The sequence below is a fragment of the Daldinia decipiens genome (genome assembly GCF_022478715.1).
Source record: "Daldinia decipiens strain CBS 113046 unplaced genomic scaffold F4813scaffold_30, whole genome shotgun sequence".
In the NCBI taxonomy this organism is placed as follows: domain Eukaryota; kingdom Fungi; phylum Ascomycota; class Sordariomycetes; order Xylariales; family Hypoxylaceae; genus Daldinia; species Daldinia decipiens.
Genome location: NW_026054573.1, coordinates 1 through 23,355, shown reverse-complemented (window position 1 = coordinate 23,355; position 23,355 = coordinate 1). Strand labels below are relative to the sequence as shown.

The 23,355-nt window shown below is 37.0% G+C and overlaps 4 protein-coding genes across 4 annotated transcripts; all 4 read right to left on the bottom strand.

The window, feature by feature from the left end:
* Window positions 1-11,003: 11,003 nt before the first annotated feature.
* On the bottom strand, window positions 11,004-15,113 carry F4813DRAFT_367398 (kinesin-domain-containing protein). The gene is made up of 4 exons (XM_049244170.1): window positions 14,803-15,113; window positions 14,707-14,746; window positions 14,531-14,650; window positions 11,004-14,472 (listed from the first exon to the last, which is right to left on the bottom strand). The coding sequence occupies exons 1-4, from the start codon at window positions 14,843-14,845 to the stop codon at window positions 11,538-11,540; spliced, it is 3,138 nt and encodes a 1,045-aa protein (XP_049097252.1). The 5' UTR covers window positions 14,846-15,113; the 3' UTR covers window positions 11,004-11,537.
* A 633-nt stretch (window positions 15,114-15,746) lies between these two features.
* On the bottom strand, window positions 15,747-19,559 carry F4813DRAFT_367397 (glycoside hydrolase family 115 protein). Its single transcript, XM_049244169.1, has 3 exons — window positions 18,962-19,559; window positions 17,065-18,808; window positions 15,747-17,014 (listed from the first exon to the last, which is right to left on the bottom strand). Exons 1-3 carry the CDS (start codon window positions 19,274-19,276, stop codon window positions 15,840-15,842), a joined length of 3,234 nt encoding a protein of 1,077 aa, XP_049097251.1. The 5' UTR covers window positions 19,277-19,559; the 3' UTR covers window positions 15,747-15,839.
* Window positions 19,560-20,142: 583 nt separating this feature from the next.
* F4813DRAFT_391707 (uncharacterized protein) lies at window positions 20,143-21,150 on the bottom strand (the record flags this gene model as incomplete). Its single annotated transcript, XM_049247193.1, has 2 exons — window positions 20,143-20,597; window positions 20,673-21,150. 2 exons carry the CDS (start codon window positions 21,148-21,150, stop codon window positions 20,143-20,145), a joined length of 933 nt encoding a protein of 310 aa, XP_049097250.1.
* Window positions 21,151-21,855: 705 nt separating this feature from the next.
* Window positions 21,856-23,047, bottom strand: F4813DRAFT_367395 (thioredoxin-like protein). The gene is made up of 2 exons (XM_049244168.1): window positions 22,692-23,047; window positions 21,856-22,577 (listed from the first exon to the last, which is right to left on the bottom strand). Exons 1-2 carry the CDS (start codon window positions 22,734-22,736, stop codon window positions 21,951-21,953), a joined length of 672 nt encoding a protein of 223 aa, XP_049097249.1. The 5' UTR covers window positions 22,737-23,047; the 3' UTR covers window positions 21,856-21,950.
* Window positions 23,048-23,355: the final 308 nt, after the last annotated feature.

Below are 23,355 nucleotides of genomic sequence, written 5' to 3'. Positions count from 1 at the left end.
CGTAAAGTAAAATATAAAAGATTATATTATTGGGATAACGGTCACGTGACCTCGTCACATGACCAGGGTTATGCCCACACACACCGCTCACGCATAGCCCACACATTTGTATAATAAATATCTGTCACATAATTAATACGTATTAAATAAACGTTATATAAAGTTTAATTCATTATATTTTTAATGATTTAATTTATTAAGGTAAAATCGTGGAAACGTGTGTTACATTGTTATTTTATATAAAATTAAAGATTTTTAAGTTATTTAATATAATTAATTAATTTAATATATTTTTTTAAATGTAATTAATAAATTAATTTAGTTTAAAATATTTTAATATTCCTTTATTATTTAAATTATTAACAATTTAATTTTAGCTTAAAAAAGGCCTTTAATTATTTTTAATTGTTATTAATATATATTTTTTACTTTATGGTTATTTTATTATTTAATTTTTATAGTTATTTTATTTATAAAAGGTTTTTAATATTTATTAAAATTAATTAAATTTTAAATTATTTATATAAATTTTTTATAAAGGTTTTAATAAACTTATTTACAATTATATTTTTTAAAATAACGTAATTTATTTTAATATAATTTTGTTAAATTTTTTAATATAATTAATAATTGTATATATTTATATATTTTAATTTAATTTTTAGTTTTTTAATATTTTTATTAATTAACCTAATTATTTATTTATTATTATAATTAGTTTTAATAATAAATTAATTTAAATTAATTTTATAACAAATATAACCTCTTTTGCTATTTATAATAAAATTAATAATTTAACCTCCGTAATAAATATAGTTATTATATCTTACTTATTAATCTTTTAACTTATTATGCCCTTAAATAATTTTATTACATATATTTAAAAGTTTTTTTAATTATAAATATTATCGATAAATAAGGTATTATTTGTAATTTTAAAAATATTACCCCTTTTTAATTATAACATATATCCCCGTATATATTTAAAATATAAAATTATTTAATTTAATATATTATAATATTTTAAGCTAAGGTTATAATTAAATTATAAAAATTATAAAGTTGTAAAGGTTATATTTAAACGTATAATTATCGTAATATATAAAATAAATCTTATATATTATTAATAGCGATAAGTATTTTTAAATAAGGTTATTTTTTCGTAAAAAAATAATTTTTTTTTAATTATTAAAGTATTTGAAATTTAATTTAAAAGTTTTGCAAAGTTAGTTATTTTATTAATATATACGAATTAATTTAATTAAATAAGTTATTTTTTTTTAATTTTTTATTATTTTAATACTTAAAAATTATTGTAAATTATTATTTTCGGTAAGTTAATAATATTGTTTAAAGTTTTTAATAAAGTATGTTATTTTTTTTTAATTTTAAAATATGTTATAACAATATTATTAATATAAACAAATAATAAATTTTTTTTAATAAATATATAAGGTTTTTTAAGAATAAGTTTAAAGCTTAAGGTTTTTAAAGTTTTAATTAATTCCTTTTATTATAATAAAAGGGATTTTCGCAATTTATATAACGTTTTAAATAATTTAAAAATATTATTTCTTCTTTAATAATTTAATAACATTTTTATAAATATATTTTTTTTTAAATTTTATATTTATAAATATGTTTATAATATTGTATTAAATTAATTTAAAGTTAAATTTTACAATTATTATTATTAAGGTTTTAAAAGATTTTTTGGTTAACGTTAAGATATATATTTTCTCGATTTTTAAAGTTTATTAATCTTTTTAAACTATTAATTTTATTTGAGTTTTTTATAAATAACTATATTTATTAATTTTATATATATATATTTACATATAATTAAAGATTTATTTTTTAAAATATTTAAAATTAAATTATAAAATCTTTTCTTAAGTCTTTATTTAATAATAACTTTTTAAATATATTTTTTTAATTTTTTCGAATAACGCTTTATAAAAGTAATTCTTAATATTATTATATCTTTTAAAAAACTTTAAAAAGTTTTTTTAATATATTTTTTTAAATTTATTTATTTATTAAAAGTTAACTTTAATACGTATTATTAAAATAATTAAATTATATTAAAAAAACTTATAAAATAACCTTATTTTTCCTATTTTATTAATTGCTCATCTTTAATAAATTCTTACTCAACCTTTTAATCTACTTATATTAAATATAACTTATTAAATTTTAATTTATAAATATCTTTTATCAAATAAAATATTAAAATATATCATAACTATAAATAAAGTTATTAATAATAATGGATTTAAAATTGGTATAAAGGCAAATTTAACACTTATATAAAGATAATTAATTTTTATTATGGTATTTATTACCTTAAATTCACTTAATATATTTAAATTTATTATTTACCATATTATTATTAATAATTTAAATAATAATTAATTAGGAATTTTAAATAAATTAAAATATATAATTATATTTTTTAATATTTATATAAAATAAATTATTACGTAATTTCTTTTTTAACTTTATAAAATTTTTATTAAATAATTTATCTTTATTAAAAATTATATTATAAATTTTTATTACTTTATTTATATAAAAATTTTAAATCTTATATATATTAATCGATATATAATCCATTAAAAAACTTATTTAAACCTTTAAATTTAATTAATACTTCTTATTAACCTTTTTTAAAACGTTTATTATTAATATATAAATTTTATAATTATATACTTATAAATAAACCTATTAAAATTTCTTTTCCCAAACTATAATACCATTATTCACCATTATAAATATATAAAAATAATTATATAAAAATTATTAATTATATTTATATTATAATATATAATTATATAAATATATCGTAACCTTATATATTTTTAACCATAATAAATATAATAACTTTATACTTATCTTTATAACTTTAATTTTATTTTTAATTATATCCCTTAAACGTTTAATAATATTGTTTTATACTTATATATAATTAATTAAAAATTTTAACTTTATATAAAAACTTTTAAAATAATTTTTTACTATTAATTTTATTTAAATAATTTTATAATTTAATTTTTAAACCTATAAAATAATATTATATTAATATTTTAATAATTTAATAAGGTTTTTTAAAACTATAATTATCGTTTTTAATTTTTAATTATATAAATAATAATTAAAAATTATACCAATTCATTTATTAATAATTAATATAAAATTTATAATTTTATAATTATTTATTTTTATTAAATAAAAATTAAAAATTAATTTTATATTAAAAAACTTATTAATATAATACAATATATGCCTTACTTAACATTTTATCTTAAATATATTATATACCTTATATTTAACCATTATAAATCTTTTAATTTTCATTCTTTTATTAATATTAACTAAATATTCCAAAACTTAAGATTTTAAATACTTTAATCTTAAATATTAATAAAAAATAATTATAATATTTAAAGTTTTTATAAACCTTAAATTTAAAACGTTATAATAAATATAAAAAACAATCTTTAAAATTTTATAAAAAATATCCTTAAATATAAATTAATTATAATAATATTATTTAATTATTTTAAATAAATAAAATTATTACATATATTTTACCAATAACTTTACCTCTATAACTGTTTTAAAAATATAAAATTATAAACAAAATTTTTATAATAAACTATATTTACCAACCTTATTTTAATAAATCTTTTTAAATATTAAATATAAATATTTATTTTTTTATAACTTATAACTTTAACTTTATTATTACTTACTATAATATAATTACTTAATAATATTACTTTAAAATTAATAAATTAAAATATTTTATTAAATATATAAATAATAATCCTTAAATTTAATATTACCAAATTTTTTAATAAATATTAAATAATATTAAAAATAACAATATAAATTAATATTACAAAAACCATACCTTTTTTTATAATAATTATATACCTATTTAATTAACTATTTTTATTTTTTACCCCTTAAGCCTTTACCTCCTTTTTTAAAATTTCTATCTTAATTACTAAATCAAAATTAATTTTTAAAATTAATTTTACTAAGATAACATTTACTTTTTTAAGTTTAAAATATTTAAGCCTTTTATTTTTAAATATATAAAAACAATTTTTAATATTATAAAAATCTTAATAAACCTTACATTTAACGTTATAATTATAATTTTAATATTTATAAAATTAATTTAAATTAATATTAACCTTTTTACGTTTATTAAAACTACTTTATTATTTTTTAAAAATTTTTATAAATTATAATAATTTTCTTTAATAATTAAATTTACTTTTTTAATTAATATTTTTATTTTTATCAATATTATAAATTAACCTAAAAATATTTTTAACTACCTTTCCTTTTCTTTTAACACTTTTAAAAATCTATATATATTTCCATAACGTTATAACCATTTTTTAAAATATTAAAATTTTATTATATATTTTTTTATAAAAAATAATATTTTAAATAATTACTTAATCCATTAATATAAATTTTAAAACTAACGTTAATATATAAAACCATTTTTAAAAATCTTTAATAATAATTAATTTTAAACATTTAACCTTAATAAAAATAATAAACCAATTAATTATCCAAACCTTTTAATTTTTAAATACCTTTATAAATAATGCCATAACCTTTATAGAATTATCCCAAATTTTATACTTTAACACATTGAACAGGAGTTGGTATCTCCTGCAGAATATGGCATATTACTTCAACGTCTAAATCTTCGTAAAAGGCCTTAAATAGCTGATAATAGCACTATACTCTAGAAGAACTATAAGGATCTACTAATCAAATAAAATATATAAAATAAATACGCAAAATAGGGCCATAAGCTATAAATATGGGAAAATAACAAATATATCTATATTAAATGCATAACTAAATAATAATAATTATAGCTATCTAATCAGAAAAATATAACAAATATTAGACCTTTATATGGCCTGTAACTTAAGATTACATAATAATACCCTTGCTCTTGGCGATATGGCACCATACCAGTTCAATACTCCCCAGAGTTGACGATACTGGTAACAATAAGGCAACCTCGATGAAAAAGCATTCCGATTCAACGCGCAAATCGCTGATCAACGTGTCCTTAATAATAATAAGCCGACCTAGTTGTCGGAGTCGCTCATATCTTCGTCTTCTGACTCAACGATCCTAGCCCGTTTCTTAGCCCTGGCTTTAGCTCGTTCAGCACGGCTCTTGGCCTGATTAACAACCTTCTTAGGCTTTGGCCTAGTCTGCTCAAGTTGTTTTTCAAATTCATCCCAGCCTGGCCATCCTATCGGGAAACTGGGATTTGTTTTTGTACATTGTGTTGACCTGAATCACCTGATCGTCAAAGCGCCTCTGCATCCTTCGCTGTCTCTTTCTAAATCGTCTCCATATTTCGCGTGAGGCCTTTGTCATGAGCGCAAGGAACTGATCATCAGACAGTATTGCTTTGACTTCTTCGTCTTCCTCCAGATGGAATGGGTACTCATCCTTGTGATCAGAATCTTGTAGAGTTTGTTCGACGAGGTTCACCTTTAGATGGTAGGATGTCTTGGGCTGATCATTAGGGATTATATCTTTCTTGCAGGTATCCTCAGTATCGGGGTTGGTTCGGCTGTGACTTAATTCTGCTCTGGTATCCATCGTAGCCATGCTGATCTTGGCGAGTGTTCTGTATGTTGATTCATTGATCAGTAGATCGTCTGAATTAACAGGCCTTATGATGCCGCTAACTAGGCCTTTATCATTAACGGCCCCGAGTTTTCCTGCACATAGTATGGTTCGATAAAGTCCTCCAGAGCCCGATCAGTGGAATTCTTGAGCGACAAAGGTACTTCGATCATTGTTGAGCCGAAAGTCATAACTCCCATCAAAGTCTCATCATCTTCAACTGTCATATTCATCCGTGTCTGAAAGATGAAGTTCAGGCCTAAAATAAGCTTGCTCGTACAGTATTTGTCTTCCACGACGTAGATAGGTAGTCGTAATGACTGGCCAGCTAGCCATACAGGCCCTTCAATGCATCCTAATGTCGGAACTGAGATCGGTTGACCGAATCCTTTCCAGACCATCTTGCTTCGCCTACAGGGCAGGTTGTGTTGTCTGACATATGACTGTGCTATGATCGATGATTCGGCTCCTGTATCAATAACTCCGGTGATCAGATTCTCGTCTCCGTGGGGTCCGATTCTGACTGTCAGTCTCAGGTGTGGCCTGAAGTATGCTCCGGGTTTAGTCGACAATAGCGGCGGCGGCTTCTGGTTCTGCTGATCAGTCGAGAGTCGCTTAGTATCTTCCAGAGAGAGCGCATATAGTTTTAGTTGCGGGTTGACAGATTCGATACAATTGATACTAATATTAGCATCTTTCTGGGCCTGTTCCTTTGTGATCTTGATGGTTGAACTTGGAGCGATCTTCTGATCCTTGGATTTCTTAACTAGTTCTTGGCAGACGAACTCGTTGAATCCAGGCATGAATCTGATCATCTCATCCCAGGTTACATCGAATCGTTTCTTAGAGTTTTCCGCAAGCTTGTCTTCCCAGAATTTCGCAGCTTCTCTGTTATACATGTTCGAAATCTTCATCAGTACAGGTTCTTCGGCTTCCGGCTGATCAGTATCGCTAGTCTTCTTGGGCTCATTTTCGTCAGGATGCTCGACTTCAATGGCTTCGCCGTCTGGCCCCTTTCGTCGTTTGATCGCATTAATGTTCACCGGCGGGTTTTCGGACTGGTTACTGATCTCCTTCTGAATGATACCCTTTATGCGAGCAACACCATCTTCCCCTACTACTTCCGGGAACCATCCGTACTCGATAAGAAGACCCTGATCAGACGTTTCAGTATCGTTCCCGAATCTCACAGCGTTAATTTCCGTTACTGTGTGAGTGGTCTGATCCTGGGGTATCGAATTAGTCGGAGTAGAACGTGGCATTGTCGACTCCTGCTCGATCTCAATCTTTCTGATGTAATATTCAGCTTGTTTCTTGGCAAATGGGCCACCAATATTCTGATCGTAGATGTATTTGCAGATAGCAGTACCAATAGCCTTTCCTTCTCGTTTAGCAGCCAGTTGGATCGTATTAGGGATGTCAGTGTTCTGGATTGGTCCTTGACCGTCTGATCGGCCCATGATGTATATGTTACGAGTCCTGTTATAGTATAGGAACCTGTCTATAGCTATGTTGTATGCTATCGGATATGAGGGTACTGTGTGACGTGTGTACGTGTCTTCTTGAATACTACAAAACCAACATGTATTGAACGGGTAATTAGCTGTATGTGGAGGGGGAAGTTTGACCTGATCATAACTTCCTGTGCGATGATTAAAGAGTTGGGGCTGTTTGCGGGCTTGAATTTGATTGATCTTGATGGGTTGACTGGGGTATGCTGTACGTCCGTTACGTATTATTACATAAGGCGATGTTCCTGGCGTATTTTTGATAGTCGCTAATTCTTGTTTGATTTGCTTCGCTATGGCTTTTTGCATGTTGATTTGCATAGTGCTGAAGTGTTTTGCCAGGCTTTTTATAGTTAATGGATTTTGTGATTTATTGTTTTTTGTAAGGATCTTGGGTCGGGGCTGGTTGCTAGCGCTGTTTTTTCGTGAACGATCAGTAGACTATCGCGGGGTATTTTTAGTATTATCGGAAGTTTGAAGCTTAATCTTTTTGTTACTATAGTGGCGGTTTGACAATTTAACTTCTTTATTGGCCCAATTATATATTATATTTTTAATCGCATTGAATGACGCAACTTAAATGTCCGTAAGAGAGGAGTGGGTATGATAGATAATATCTTTTAGGGTATTGTTATCGATTTGTTTTAGGATGGTATTAACATAGTTGTTAGGATTAATGTTCTATGTTATATTCGACCTGATATTTTAAAAGAAAGTTGTATAGTTCTTGATTAGGTCTGTGAGTTCGATAGGGTTATTGAAAACGCCTCTATCTTCAAGATTTCTTAGCTTTAACTTGTATGATCTATATTGATATAGGTTATATGTGGCGAATTCCTTTTTTAGTAAGACCTAAGCCTTGTCCCAAATAATCGCACCATCGATAGCTGTGTTAACTTTTTTGCGCATATTGTTATTAGCAATCCATATTAGGATCTTTCTAATCCGGTTATAATTAGCTACTCTATATCGGTAGAAAATCTTATTAACATCCTTTAACCATTAAGTAATATTTGTTTTGTCGAATAACTTATCCTTATAATTCTGCGGATCTGGCAAAACGACTTAATACGGGTAAATTGGCAATCTCTGATTAGGAGCCGGTGCCTATGCTACTGGCGGAGTTGTTGAAGCTGGGGTAGTAGCTAACATAATGGGTATATTCCTGATAAGGTCCTAGTGCACAATCGGTTAAGTATTGATTGGTTTTCCGCGCTGATTAGATATTCTTTCACTAGAGTTCTGAACGGTAACTTATTGTAGCTGATTAGTAGGCGTTGTTAATCGTACTTGCTTAAGGCTTAGGGGTTATTCTAGGGGTTTGCTATCTTAGTCGCTTTTACTATTAGATGGTATAGCTAAAATATCCTTATATATTCTAAATTCTGGCTGATTAGTGCGAATGGAACCGGTAGCTAATAGTACTCGAAATGTACTAGTAAATGGCAAAGTAGTGTTCTTAAGGGGTAATAGGCTTAGTTATGCTTCTAATCTAAATATTATTCCTTACTATATTGGCTGGTCCTCTAAACTAGTGTTATTAGCCTAGAGCTAATTAGGGATGTTTTTAGAAGGCTAATTAGTGTTTTGCTATAATGAAGATATAAAAAGTATTTGGTTTGCTAATAATTCGCGTTGGTGGCTTCGCCCCTTATTCTTAATACGGAAGTAAAAGTAGTATTTATTTCTATCCATTGGAGGCTGATCGGTTTTTTGGCTGTTGCATAACGTCCTTTTTCTGGCGTGAAGTTTAGCCTATAGGTGGGTAGTTACCAATTCGGCCTTTATTCGTGCCCTTTAAAAGCATATTAGGATAAGCGATAGCGAGGTTACCACAATAGCTTCAATAATACTCCATCTATTTCATTTTAATATCTTAATTAATGGATTTTTTTATGTGTCCAAGGTAATAAGCGAGTGGGTTTCTTGGCGTTAGGTCCTATTACTTATCGACCATAGGTTATTCGTCTTAACAATATAGTTATGGTGCCGTACTTTGATTTATATCCTCTTTTTACCGGTATTTAATCGTATTCTAGCTATAGTCTTTAGAAGTTTTGGTTCCGTATTTTTTAATAACGGCTTTATTATAATTATGCGTTATTTTTAGTTATATGTCCTAATATCTTCTAATCCGTGGGTCTTATAATGCTAATTACTATTCCTAACTGTTTAATTTGTAAATGGTTTTATACTGCATAATCATTTTTAATATTCTTTTGGTATATTTCGGTTATAACTATCTTATATTAGTAAAAGTATTTTTGATTAGGTAATATTAATTCGTAAGAGGATTTTTATAATAATCCAATAACGGTTCATCCTAAGTACCCAACAACTTTCGAGGTTTTTATAATTCCTTTGTTTTTTTATAAGTTTTCTTAATGGGTATTCGAAGTTAGTTTTTCGGCTTTTAAGGCTATTTTTACTGATTAATACTTAGCGGTTTTTTTAAGATTGAGGTTGCAGGTTCGAGTTCCGTGGTGGTCGCCACTAAACAGAAATTGGTATTTCCTACAAAATATAGCATATCACTTTAATGTTTAGATTTTTGTGAAAGGCTTTAAATAGTTGATGATAATATTATATTTTGGAAGAATTGTAAGAATCTATTAATCGGATAGGATATATAAAATAAATATGCAAAATAGGGCTATAAGTTATAAATATGGGAAAATAATAAATGTGTTTATATTGAATGCATAATTGAATGGTAATAATTGTGGCTATTTGATTAGAAGAATATGACGAATATTAGACTTTTATATGGCTTATGACTTAAGATTATATAATAATACCCTTGTTCTTGGCGATGTGGCACTACACTAGTTCAACATATATACTTAAATAACTTTTTAAAATATTATATATATCCTAAATTATATATTTAAATCATTATACAATTTTAAAATAAAATTTTAATATAATTTAAATAATTAATTATTTTAACTTAATAATCTTTTTTTCTTATTAATTATATTTGTTTTTAATACGTATATACGTATTTAATTCTTTTAAATAAAATTTTTATAAAGCTTTAATTATTTTTTATATCGTTTAAAAAAAAAACTAATTATTTAAAATTAATATTATTAACAATTAACCCTTTAATAAAATTCCCGCCTTTATTATTACTTTTAATTAAAATTTAAATAAATTGGATAATCTTTCGTAATTTTAAATTCGAAACATTTAAAAAAAAAACTTAAATTAAACCTTAAATTCTCCGTATATATTAACATTATTAAAATCTATCTATTTTTAAAACTAATAACTTTAAATAAATAATATAAATGTTTCACTTTATACATCCCAATCGTTAAAATATTTAAATTTAAAATTTAATAATAATATAATAAAATTTATAATAAAATAAATAAGTAAATAATAATTTATTTCAAATTTATTTTAATATATACGTATTATATTATATAACATCAATTAAGATTTTATCCTTAAAACTTATACGATTTAAACATATAAAACTTTTAATTATTACATAATTAATACGTATTAAATAAGCGTTATATAAAGTTTAATTCATTATATTTCTAATAATCTAATTCATTAAGGTAAAATCGTGGAAACGTATATTACACCGCTATTTTACATAAGACTAGGGATTTTCAGGTCACCTGACATGGCTGACTAATCTGACAATATCTTTCCCCACTCAGGGGAACCCCTCCTCTCTTACCTTAGAACAACCAATCAGAACACGATCGTTATTTGCATTCCCTTTCATATTATTACGTAATACATAGTCAATCCAACATATATATTTTTATTTATTTTCTTGAATTAATTATAGACATGCGAAGTTGTTGATTTTGTATGGGAAATGGGTGGCCTCCATTAGGGTGGCCCCAGTAAGGGTGGTTTGACTTATATTAGACGTCGCATCAATCATTTGAGTAAGCTGGATCTGACAATAAACGAAGAACATCTACATCGGGTCTTAAAACCTCATCTCCTTCTCCCTTCCACCGATCAAGTAAACATACACTCATCAACCTCACCCTGCCGCATCTAATTAAACATGAGCATAACCAGAATTCATTACTTATCGAACGTAAGACATGAAACCTCGGTCCCTTATCAAAATGAAAACTATCAGATATAAGGGACCAAGACACTCCTAAACCCCGCAGCCAGCCAACCAACCGAATAATCATGTTTGTATGAGAATTGGACCTAAAAACGCCAGTCTCGACCTGAACCTTCCATGAGACGGACAAGGACGCATATGTGCAATCTGCTCAGCAAGGTCATCTGCAACTATACGCCCGAAGAGCCCCGACGCCTGATCCTATTTAATCAAATAACTTCACGGATAGAACAATCAACTTATCGCCAAGACATAGCTCCCCTCTCCCTTCTCGCACCGCCTGCAGCCACCATGCCCGCGCCACCAATAGTAATGCGTCGCCCGCGGTTGCTGGCAGCCTCCAACCTCCTGTCGCTCGGGCTGGTCAGTGCGCTCGTACCCCTTACGTTGTTGCTTATATTCATCCGTCTGGCCTGGCCCGGTGTGAACGCTTTCGACTCGCGGGTTCCCATGTCCGGTGGCGAGCAGCTGATGGGAGGGCTCCTATATCTTTCCGCGCTGCCGCGTCGTAATCGCGAGATACCGTTCGTGCTCGATGCTAAGGGGGGGCCTGCGTAGCTGTTGCTGGTCTTATGGTAGTTGCCGCCGATAGATCCGATCGAGGACACTCGCCTAGAGACCACAGCCGGACCCGTCACGCTTCCTGCTAGCGAAGAGAGCCGCTTTGGTCTCTTGTTGGCGTGGATTGCCGAGCGAAGCTTAGACGTGTCAATGATGGCCGAAGTCTCCGAGTCGGATGATGGAGGGTGATTTTCGTCTGACGACATACTTTGAGGCACTGGTATGGATGATTTTGGACTTGAAGATAACCGTATCTTAGGGGAGCTGATATTACCAGCTCGCGACACGTCAAGGTTACGCAGTGGGCTAATCCGGCCCTCGCTGCCGGGTGAGGACGTAAGGTTTATAGAGATCGTAGGTCCGGTGGGCGAGCCGTTAACTTCCGACGTACGAGATTTCGACAAAAACCCTGCCTGGAACCTGTTAGGCTTCGCAACCGGAAGGCTTGTCGTCTCGGGGATCGTCAGCTCGGTACTGGAATCATCTGCAGTGTCATCTTTGTGTAAGTAAAACGGGATAGGGGGGATCGCAGGTACAGCCTTCTCAGGTGAGCTACGCTCCGGCGAAGAGTAGAACTTCTGGGGTGTCTTCTCGAAGTCGGCTAGGGTGCCCGATTCGCCGTCGTCGTCGCGCCATCGTACCGCACGCTTCGAAGTCTTCTTGACCGGAGTGAACGAGACACCTTTACGCGCGTTAAGCGCTTTACGACGTCGGGGGGAACCCTTGACCGGAGAACCGAACATTTGTGGCTGGGAGGCTGCGACAGCTGCTAATGCTGGGTTAGGGATTGGCTTTATCGTGTCTTTTCCCATGCTTATCCTCGTCGTCTTCTTCCGCTTCGGAGTCCCGCGCTTCGTTGGTGGAAATGCCTCTACCGGCATCTTGGCCCCGTCCGGCTTAACTACTTGGGAGGCGGCCGCGAATCCTGTCTCTAGTAAACGGTTGATGATACTTTTAGCATGTGCAACAGTCTCATCCTCGCTCATATCTACCGTCTCTGATAGCGAGGCGAGGATGTCAAACTGCGCGGTAAGAAGGACTTGCATAATCCCCGAGTCGCCGGCTTTATCCTGATCGAGAACCTCGCGGTCGGCTTCGCGCGCAAATTTGGCTTTCCATAGTTCGGCTTCTCTAGTGAGGCTTTCGATCTCGCCATTATCCACATGTACGTCTCCCTTCGGTAGTTGGTTGATACTATGCTGGAGAGCTCCGTCGATAGCGCGCTCCCAATTCATTCTGTTCAACTTCTGGTGAATATGTTGCCGGCTATTCTCGAGTTCTAGCTGAATTCCTACCGCCGTTTTGCGCATAGCGGTAAGGCTCGACGGCATTGTATTCTCGTCCTCTCTCATATCGCAAACCGCGTCGAATGCGGCGATCCACGATGACAAAAGACCGATGCGACGCTCGACTCCTCTCTGCTTCTTCATTAGGTTCACCTTCTCTTGCCTTTCAACGGACGAGTTCTCATATGCTGCCTGGATCCTCTGAACTCCTTCCTTGACCGACCAGTTCCTCTTCTCTAGTTGTTTCTGGAACTTAGCAAAGAATGTTTTCTCGGCATCTTTTTGCTGGGCTTTGAGCTCGTTGATCAACGCCATCTGCTCGTCGATTTTCACAAGGAAGTCCTTGACGTGTCGGTTGACATTGAAGACGTTTCGTGTCACCTTGGTTTGGATATTCTTTGCCCTGTTGGCATACCGTAGCGTATTCTGGGTTTCGTCGAAGTGTACACTCGACGGACTCACACAAACGATCATGACCGTTTTGCAGTTCCCGCCCAACGAGAATTTAAGAAGTCGCGTCAGTTTGCTGTTCCTGTAAGGGACGTGGTTCTTCTTTCGGGGATCGCAGAGTGCGTTAATACAGCTGCCCAGTGCGAGCAAAGACTTATTAATATTAGCACCCTCTATCAGACGCTCGCCTCGATTCTTGGTGGCGCTAGCCCGCTCGCTACCTGCGAGGTCGATGATGCTCAGAGTAGCCATCGTATGAGGCTCGTTGACGGAAGCGTTGCGGTCTTTCTGGGCAACGTTGATCTGCAGGACTGCGTGAGATCGTGAAGAAGTGGCGTTCGCCTCGGTTGGTGATACCGTTCGATACTCGTTCCCCTTAACGATCATGTCCATAACCTCTTGAACATCCTTGGGGTGATGGCTCGTCAGCCCTGAAACAGTTACGGCTTGGTTGGAGTCCTCGCGGAGCATCAATCCTTGCTTGCTACCTCCAGGGACTAGCAAGTCTCGAATGGTTTCATTGTAGATCTCTAAATACGACAAGGATATGTCTGTGTGCTTTTCGTCACTACGATCGGCAATCTTTTCGAAGAGTTCCTGCATTGTCAAGAATATGATGCCGGGCATCTGGGCCGTACCGGTGATTGTGTGCGTTTTGCCGCATCCCGTAGCTCCATATGCAAATACTGTGGCATTATAACCGTCCAAGACGCTGTCTAGTAAGTTTTTCGTCGTAGCCTCGTATACTTCTGTTTGTGTTGTGTTCTCGTCGAATATGCGGTCGAAAGCGAAGACTTGATCTTTGACTTTCTTGCCATTTGGTACCACGGATCTCGAGAATTTTTGTATTGGGTTGTCCTCTGGGGGGTCAAACACTCTGCAATACGTGCAAGTCAGTTACTATAGAATGTGGCATCTCTTGCGTGAATACTTACAAGCATCTGTCATCGACCACTTTAATAACGGATCGTATGCCACCTTGCTTGAGTTTCGGTGTGGGAGCCGCAGCCAGAGAACCATCCCCCAAAAATAATGTGCCATCATCGTTCTTTTGTCTATACTACTACGTTAGCATGTCTATCTCGGTGATATGGGACCGGAATTGGCGTACAGTTGTGCAGCTTCTCTGATGGTAAACGGTCGGACTCGAACTTTTAACACGTCAGCATCAATTAGTTCACTATTTTATACGGCAAGTCTATCTTACCTGCGACCGTGATAGATGATGCTCCTGGGTCTATCACAGCCATCTTGGGTAGTTTTATTTTGTTTATTTCAATTATCCTCCCTTGTAAAGTCGTCTGGAAATTAAGCTAGGAGTGTCGACATAAACAACGTCAATAAACAGGCAGCATATGTGGTTGCCGTAAGAAACAAATTAGTACTCGTCGCGATTTCGAGATTTCAAATCGGTTAACGAGCGTATATACACCTGCTTAATGGGTGTCGTCGAGCTAGATTTAGTTAGTAGTAAGAGGTTGCGTTGTGGGAGGTCCACGCGAAAAATATCGTCATCAGGAGCTAAAATGTGGATGGAAATTGTTGCAGGTGGCTAAATAATATGTGTTGAACCCATGTTGATTTTGGGCTCTAAAAATTCACCAGGGCAACCGGTATCCGCCTTGTTTGTACTGTGCAAGCGTGTGCAAGCGTGGCAGCCCTAACCATAAAATTAGTGGGGTAGAAAAACAGACTTCTGACATATGATTCGTAAGGTTTAGGCTAGCTAGGTACATAGACCTACGCACCCCGGACTTTTGTTTCAGCAGGCTCTAAGCCAATTAAAACCGGCCTTACTGGCATAAAGTTAACATTAAGACAAAGTATCCACTGACAACTCAGCTGAATTAAAATAGGGAAGGGGATTGCATGATCAAATATGTATAGAACCCTGGTAAAGTTGAGGCTTGCAAAAGTATGAGCTAGGAAGAACTTAGGTAAGCGTTGAGAAATCTAATTTACACCCGTTTTTTACCCTACAAGCAAACAAAAAAGTATCAGTGGGCACCATTGTACATACCCCTTACACTCCAGTTATGAAGACATACATGTCCATTGCCCTGATAAATGAAAGTCTATCGCATAGCCTTCTTTTATTAGATCTAGAGCAGGATAGATGAGATTTTACGATTATTAAGATTTAAGATTCAAGCTTAACATATGTAACCTAGGTAGAAATCGAAAATTTCACTATATACATAACTAATACATATTACATAGTATATGTGTTCACAGCTACCTACCTTACCTCTTCGCAGCTCCGCCAAGAACCCCTGGGCCATCTGCAAAGCTCGTTTGATTGTAAATACCTAGCTCGTCTCTCCCGACAAGGAAATTCTCGGGAGGACCGAGATAACTGGGTCGTACGCCGCCTAGATCAAGCACGATCTTCTGTACGATGACGCTCGGCGCTAGTCCCCAAACCCTGAGCGTGTATGGCCCTTCTTGTGCGACGTTCCAAGTCGTCGTAGTGTTATGACTCGGTGCGAGTCCCCAGATAGCATCGGCGACGGCGCGTCCCCAACCGGGAGGCATATCCGCTCCGATGCTCTCGCCTACGAAGCGGACAACTTGTGGCTCAGCCTGCTCTGCGCCCGCAGGGAAAAGAGACACGGCAAACTCGAGGGGCGTCTTGTCGGAAAGGTAGTTTTGGGTGGGCGAGAGGTATAGCGTTACGTTGGCTCTCGAGATGTTGGTAAATAGATACAAGTCGTATTCGAGAGCCGGGGCCGACTCGGTGGTTTGGGGTGGCGTAGTCTGCGGCCAGAGAGTTACGCCGCCGAGCGTGCGCCCGTAGTTCTTGAGCGTATGATATTTTATCTCCGAGTCCGTCGCTACATCGGGCGGCGTGTAGATGCGTTGGTAATTCGGCCCTTCGATGGCTACGTGCTTATCCGACTCGACAAATCCCTGTGTGAAATTTGATGGGACCGTACGTAGGTTAATGGGAAGCTGTACGATCGGTTTGCCGTACCAGCTTGAAAAGCCTTCGCGGCCGCAGCCCGCCGAGAAGTTGATATTGGCCACGGTGTCGTTGACGATTTGCGGTGCGTTCTCCCAGTCTATCAAAACGAAAACGCGAGAATCCGTGCCATTATCAGGACCTACTGTTCCTTTGTATTGTGACAGTTTAACCCAAGGAATATCCGTTTCGGCCGACCAGTCGCAGTTCAACGTGCCTCGTGAGAATACATCAAACCACCGCGCTGCAGGTCCGTAAGGGTCTAATGGTGGAAGCACAAGAGTATTGCCCGAGTTACTATGATATTTATCATCACCAGGAATGCTAGCGTTCAACCCTTCTACGGCGATGCCGACGTTACCTGCTATCGAAGATACTGCAGTCTGGACGTAAGCCATGGCCGGAAGGACATTCCGCATCGGCTGTTGCCAGTAACCATCATATCCAAAGTGAGTTTCTATAGAATTAGTAAAGAACATTTGAGCAATTTAAGGTGACTCGACTTACGATCCAGCATACGCTTCCACTTCCCATCTAATAGGCTATCCCATCTTGCCGTAAGGCTGCCGTCGGCATTAAAGCTAGATAGGACTTGGGAAATAAGATCGTTCGCCGCGTTTCGGTGTTGGTTTGCATAAACCATGTTCTTTTCCGCACCGATATGGACTTGGTGAACGATTTGGCCACCGAGAATAGGGTGCAGAACCATCTCAAAGAACGCCCGCTGGTGGGCTTCATCTAACTGCTCGTAGATGGCTTGCGCATCGTCAGCCAGACCTTGCCATTGACCCAATACCGCATCGCCTTCGTTATAATTGACGACTGAATATACGTATGGCTCCACCAATTCGAATTTCCTTCTTGCGGCAAGCATGCCGAAGCGTGTCATGATCTCCGTGATAGTCGTGGCATGATCTGGCCCGAATTCGCGAGTCGCCCAAGCAAGTGTCCAGTTAGCCACCCCGTCTACATCCCACTGATTGATATCATATGCCATGTCTAAGAAGTGACTGAGTGGGATTTCTAAGGGTTTTAGGTCTCCAACATTGACAATCCATATCCTATCAGCACCGTGGGAATATGCAAGCTGCATCTGCTCTGCAGTCTTTTCCAGTTGGATGGTGTTTATCCATTTGTAATTTCTAGTGTCGCCAACGTAATCAAAGTGATAATATACACCAGCTCCTCCGGATCGCGTCGTCTCGTTGTCGATAGGCACTCTCCGAACATTACCCCAATTGTCATCCGCCCATAGAAGGGTAATATCCTCCGGAATCGTAAGGCCTTGGAGGATATACGACATGACTTCTTTATACAGGCACCATAGCTGAGGTGCCTCTGCGGCTTTGATATCTAGCACGTCTTCAATGATGGTCCGTTGGTTGTGAACAAGAGTCTCTAGCATCTCGACGATCACTTCGACGCCCAGCCCTTCAATAGCCGTGTCGCCAGATCCCCGCATGCCCATGGTCCATAGACTATTGCGCGCATAAGGTTTCGCACGTTCCGCTCCGTAAACGAAGTACTCATCGATCGTTTTGTTATTTAGATTATACGCCCAGGGACCTAGGCCTTTGCTAGTGTAGAACGTGCCGAATTCATTCTGTGCGCGCATCATCGGCTCCGTATGCGAACTCCCAAGCACGATTTCCCACGCGTCAGCTAATGGCTGATTCGCTGGATCATCAATCTCGAACATGGTGCCCCAGAGGGCAGGCCATAGGTAGTTCGCCCGTAGTCGAAGGAGGAGCTCAAATACGTTTGAGTAAAAGTCGGCGTTATAACCAACCCCATAGGGGGTATCGGGGTAGTTCCATTGGACCCATCCTGATAATCCAGGCTGCTCATCGTTGATGAAAAAGCCACGATACTTGACCGAAGGGGGCCCTTGGACTTTATCATCTGGTAGAATGTATATTTCCTTCGACTGCTTGATGGGGACATCGGCCCACCAATACCACGGACTCACGCCGATCTGCTCGCTGATATCGTATATGCCGAAGATAGTTCCACGTGGGTCGCTTCCTGCTATGACAACTGCCTTTGAGCATCCGGCAACTGGATCTTCGACAATTTTAGTCGTGAATGATTCCCACTTTCCTTCGATATCCGAGACATTCAGCTTCCCAGCACTAACCAATTCGTCAATTGCTTTAGAATGTCCCAGCGTGCCAACAATTATGACGGTGCTTTCAGCCGACGGATCGACATATTCGGGACCGCGGAAGTATTGCGTATCATTAACCGCATACTAGGTCATATATGTTAATAGGTGATTGCTAGGAAGATCCCACATATATCACTACGCAAAGGTTTATGAGGCAGAGATACTGAAGTTCAAAAGTTGCTAATGTTTCTACTGATCGCATATTCCATGTAATAAAGAGTTCTGAGGTTTACTTACATGTGTGTAATTTCGCGTGATTGGCCTGTATTCGTATGATGCCGGTTCAGCACCAGATTCCCCGTTGCTTAATGTGAAGTTGGTTCCCGTCACTCGACCAAAGTCCTTAGCGAGATCGCCCGCAGCACGAATGACTCCCCAATATTCATTGTTTGAAACCAGGATCTGAGGCTGGGAAATCGGCCCACCAACTAATTGGAAAGCACCCTCGCTACTCGTGAAGCTGATTATCTGCTGCTGTCCGAGGGCGTTAGTGGAGGGCGCGAACCCAGCCGCTACGGACAGCAATTGACATCTTAGGGATTGTAAGCGCATAGCAGAATATACCCATTTAGCCCGGTTCTAGAGAGGTCTGCCCTAGGGAATAGGCAACGTTAAGCCAAAGGGTATACAAACGTCTCAAGTACGCCTCATAACTCACGAGCGCACAAAAGATCGCAACCATATAACGGATCATAGAACATATATATATATACAATTCCCAGCTGTTTGGTCTCGGCAGGATTAGAGCGAACTGCCCCGGCCCACAGCCGAACCATCGTGAAGGCGGAAAAGACCTCTCGGTCCCACCAAGCCCGTTTGCATAATTTTTACGTAGTAACGCCATTCATAACGGGGATACTACCTAAGATTGTATTGATTGCCAAGTACGAAGGTGCCTGAACTGGCTATAGCGTATGTAAATAATACTCCGCATTGGGGTCGAGGATCCACGCTTGGAGAGGTAGAGAAGCTCAAAATGGTGGAAGTGGGTTGGCGGATAATTTGGAGAAATGTGATGGAAAATCCCAAGATGGGGGAATTCGCAAATATGCTAGAGATTCCCCGCAGAACGCTAAACTGGCCATATTTAGAGAGATTAATAGTGTGCGGAGTGCCTTGCAGTGAAGCACCTCGTGGAATAAATAGGCGGCAACCGTCCCGTACGGCCGGTATTAGAGCCTCGATAATGTCCTTACCTTTCACATTTACCCGAGAATATAACCACCCAATCTGATATCCTGGGTTACATCTTAGGTCACCGCTAAAAGAAGTAGATTTCTAAATAAATTCTCATAGTTCACATACCTCGTGACGCTTCCAAGTAGTCTTAGTCTGTAGATATCTCATATTTATTCATATATCAGTATATAAGTTAAATATGCACTACAAAATGCTATACGTGACTTGGAAGCTTTCCATTAATAGGTTTTGGGAAATATATACCAAGACGGGGTACCACCAGCTTCTTGTCTTCGCCAATCTCTCATGTGATGCTCCGGTCGGGGTTGAGACTCAGATGGCGTACTCGATTGGGCAGACACGGATTGCGAATTCTGGCCATCTTTCTTAAACCAAGATTGTATATCAAACTTGGTTCCTTGAAATCGCCAGGGTCCCAAAGATGGGTCAGGTAGAGAGCTAGGGAGGTCTTCGGTCGAGCTCAGAAGAGAGTGGGCTTGATAGAGATGAGAGCTCTTCGGCCACTTCGTAGAGAGGAATTGGCCAGCAACGATAGACCGAGCGCTCCTTGGCACCTCTACCTCTTGGCCAGACTCCCAGACGTGTACCATCTCGGTTTGGTCGAGACTGGGGAGCTCGCCTTTATGGAACCTATAAAACTGGCGGAGTACAGCGTCAACCCAGTAACGGCGGCCTATATTATCATAAAATAATTAGTATTATATCCTGGATAGCTTATTTCACGGCAAGATGCAGATTATATCCTTACCTCGACCTTGTTGGAGTTGATATCGAGTTACCCCAGACTTCTCCAACTGATCTAACCAGTCCTTAGCCTTGGTATATGTATTGACTTCGTTCCTAAAGCTGCAGGCATAACCCTCGAGAAGCTCAAATTCGTCTTGATTCCTCTCCGCTATGCGCATAGGTGCCCCTTTTCGGCAAACGGTAATGGTATTGCCACAAGCATCAGCCTGTTTTAGTTCGATAGTGATATTGTCAGCATGAAGAAGTTCGAGAATAACTATCCAGTCGTTACGCTTTTCAATATGGCCTTCTAAGTCATACGTAATCTCTAGCTCCCGAGACGCAAGCCAGCATCCTGTTACAGGTTTGGAAAGAAGCCCATGCCAATCTACTTCATGCCAGAGAAATATCGTAGGAACATGTCCAGAGTTGGATGCATGGCGATGGAAAATACCGAGCAACTCTTCAGATGTGTAGCGAATAAAACTAGAAGAGGCCATGGTAGAGATAGATACGTTGTTTTCAGGAGTGCGGTAGGCGAGAGAAGAGTTGAGATAGGTAAGCCTATAACGATTGACGAACATGTCATCCTAAAGAGTATTATAATGGGTAGAGGGTAGAGTAGCAGGTAAATGTCCATTGTACGACCGCTTTTTATAAAGGGGTAGCCACCGAGTATGCGTAGGGAAGCTCCTGTAAAAGATTGTGAATCAGATGGAAAAAGATAATCTACGACGCGATTGTTTACCTAGGCTACGGATATCTAACAAGACCTATGAGAACAGTAGACATAAACGCGGTTACTTAATAGGAGTAAGGCGAGACTCACGGCATAATAGGAATGCATCGTCTAGTTGAAGGTGAAGTTGACACCTGGTGATACAGGGAACCTGGTGTCTAAGGCGTTAGTGAGCTGTACTTAACATAACAATATCTACCAACCATGCTTAATAACTAAACATTGGGAGAGATTTTAGAAGGACCTACTATTCGAGGCAACCTATACGACTATTTAGGTATGTGACAAAGGCTTTGGTATTAAGTGAATACCTAGGTAGGTAGCTATATCAATTGAAGTATCAACTCCCTACGGAGGAATCTCGTCTATATTATGAACCCCAAATCAGTTCAAACATTGAATGTCCTTTTTCACACTCTGGAGCTCGAGGAGATAACAATCAAGTACTAGGCACTGAATTAGTTTTTCCCATTAGTTAATCAAGCATATTTATTACACATTTTCAATAAAGTCTAGTGTACAAGTATAGTCAACTACCCCAACCCTTCAATCATCCTCCAGTCACTGCCCCTCCTTAACTTTGATGAAGACCTCAACTAGGTCCATAGGATCCTGCACACCGCCAAGGCGATGCACCCCTTGAACGACGAATGCCGGAACACCCGACCCACCAAAAATCTCCTTGTTTTTCCTAGCCTCCTTGTCCACCACGTTTGCATCAGCGTCGGAATCTAGCCACGCATCTACTTCGGTGCCATCTATGCCGGCCTTGACTGCAACAGCTCTTAAAACCCCGCGTTCCGAGATATCCTGTTCGCGTGCTTGATATGCATCTAAAAGACCTTCGACAATTGCATCGCGTATTTCGCTGCTTTTAATGGAGCCTAGTCGGATGAGCCGGTGGGCTTCCCGCGTATCGGGGCCGATCCTACCGCCCCACATGAAGTTGATCCCGGCAGCGCGGCCGGCCCGGTTCATATGTAGCGTAAGCGCCGCGCGCTGCTTAGGTGTTAAGTGCGCAAGGCGCGTTTCGGTGAGTTCCGTTTTGTCAACACTCTGCTGCGCCTTGTTGTACTCGAGATAGTAGGGCGACCATGTTATAGAGAAAATATCCGATCTGCCGCCAGGGTACGTCTTCTGGTATAGGGAAATGGCGCGGTCGAGGTTGCGCTTACCTATGTAGCACCACTAATCCTTAGTGTTAGCAGTATTAGCAGTATTTATAGTCTAATGCAAGATCTCCAGGTACTTTGTCGATCAGCGACACCCAAAGGATTCGTGATTTATGTGTGATGTACGTACCGCGCAAAGGAAGTCGAAGACGACTTGAACTTCAATAATAGCCATTAGTTACTTATAAAAACACGTAGTTAACTAACTAACAGTAAAACTAGACAATTATTTCTAAGAATGATTTGGTTTGCTGAAACTTTCTAGTTTTGAAGCTTCTTGTGTCGGTCTTCGGCTCGTTTAGTTCACCGGCAAGGTATTGAATCCCCAGTTCCTCTCGCCTCATAGGATCACCCAAAATTGTGGGCTTTGTTTCTCGGAGTGATATCTTTACCGGAATCAATGCGATGACGTCACAGCAATATGGTGACAATTAAATATAGAAACTAGCACTTCCAAACGTCTCACCAAGTCCAAATCAATTCATACATTTTTATAACATATTCACTAATATATTTTACTACATACATCTGGTACCGTCACTCATTGGAATCGTAGGAAACTCACATTTGAAGCTACAGATCTGCATCCTAAGGTATGTAAAATTGTCTTATTTTAGATTTCGCTCACGTTCCGCTTTAGGCTTATGGAAAAGCAATCCCCTAATCGTAAAGCAGTGATGAAATATGTCAGCAGGTTATTAAGTCGAAACACCCTTACTGGGGCCACCCTAGTGGGGGCCACCCATTTCCCATACAAAATCAACGATTTCGCATATTTATATTTAATTCAAGAA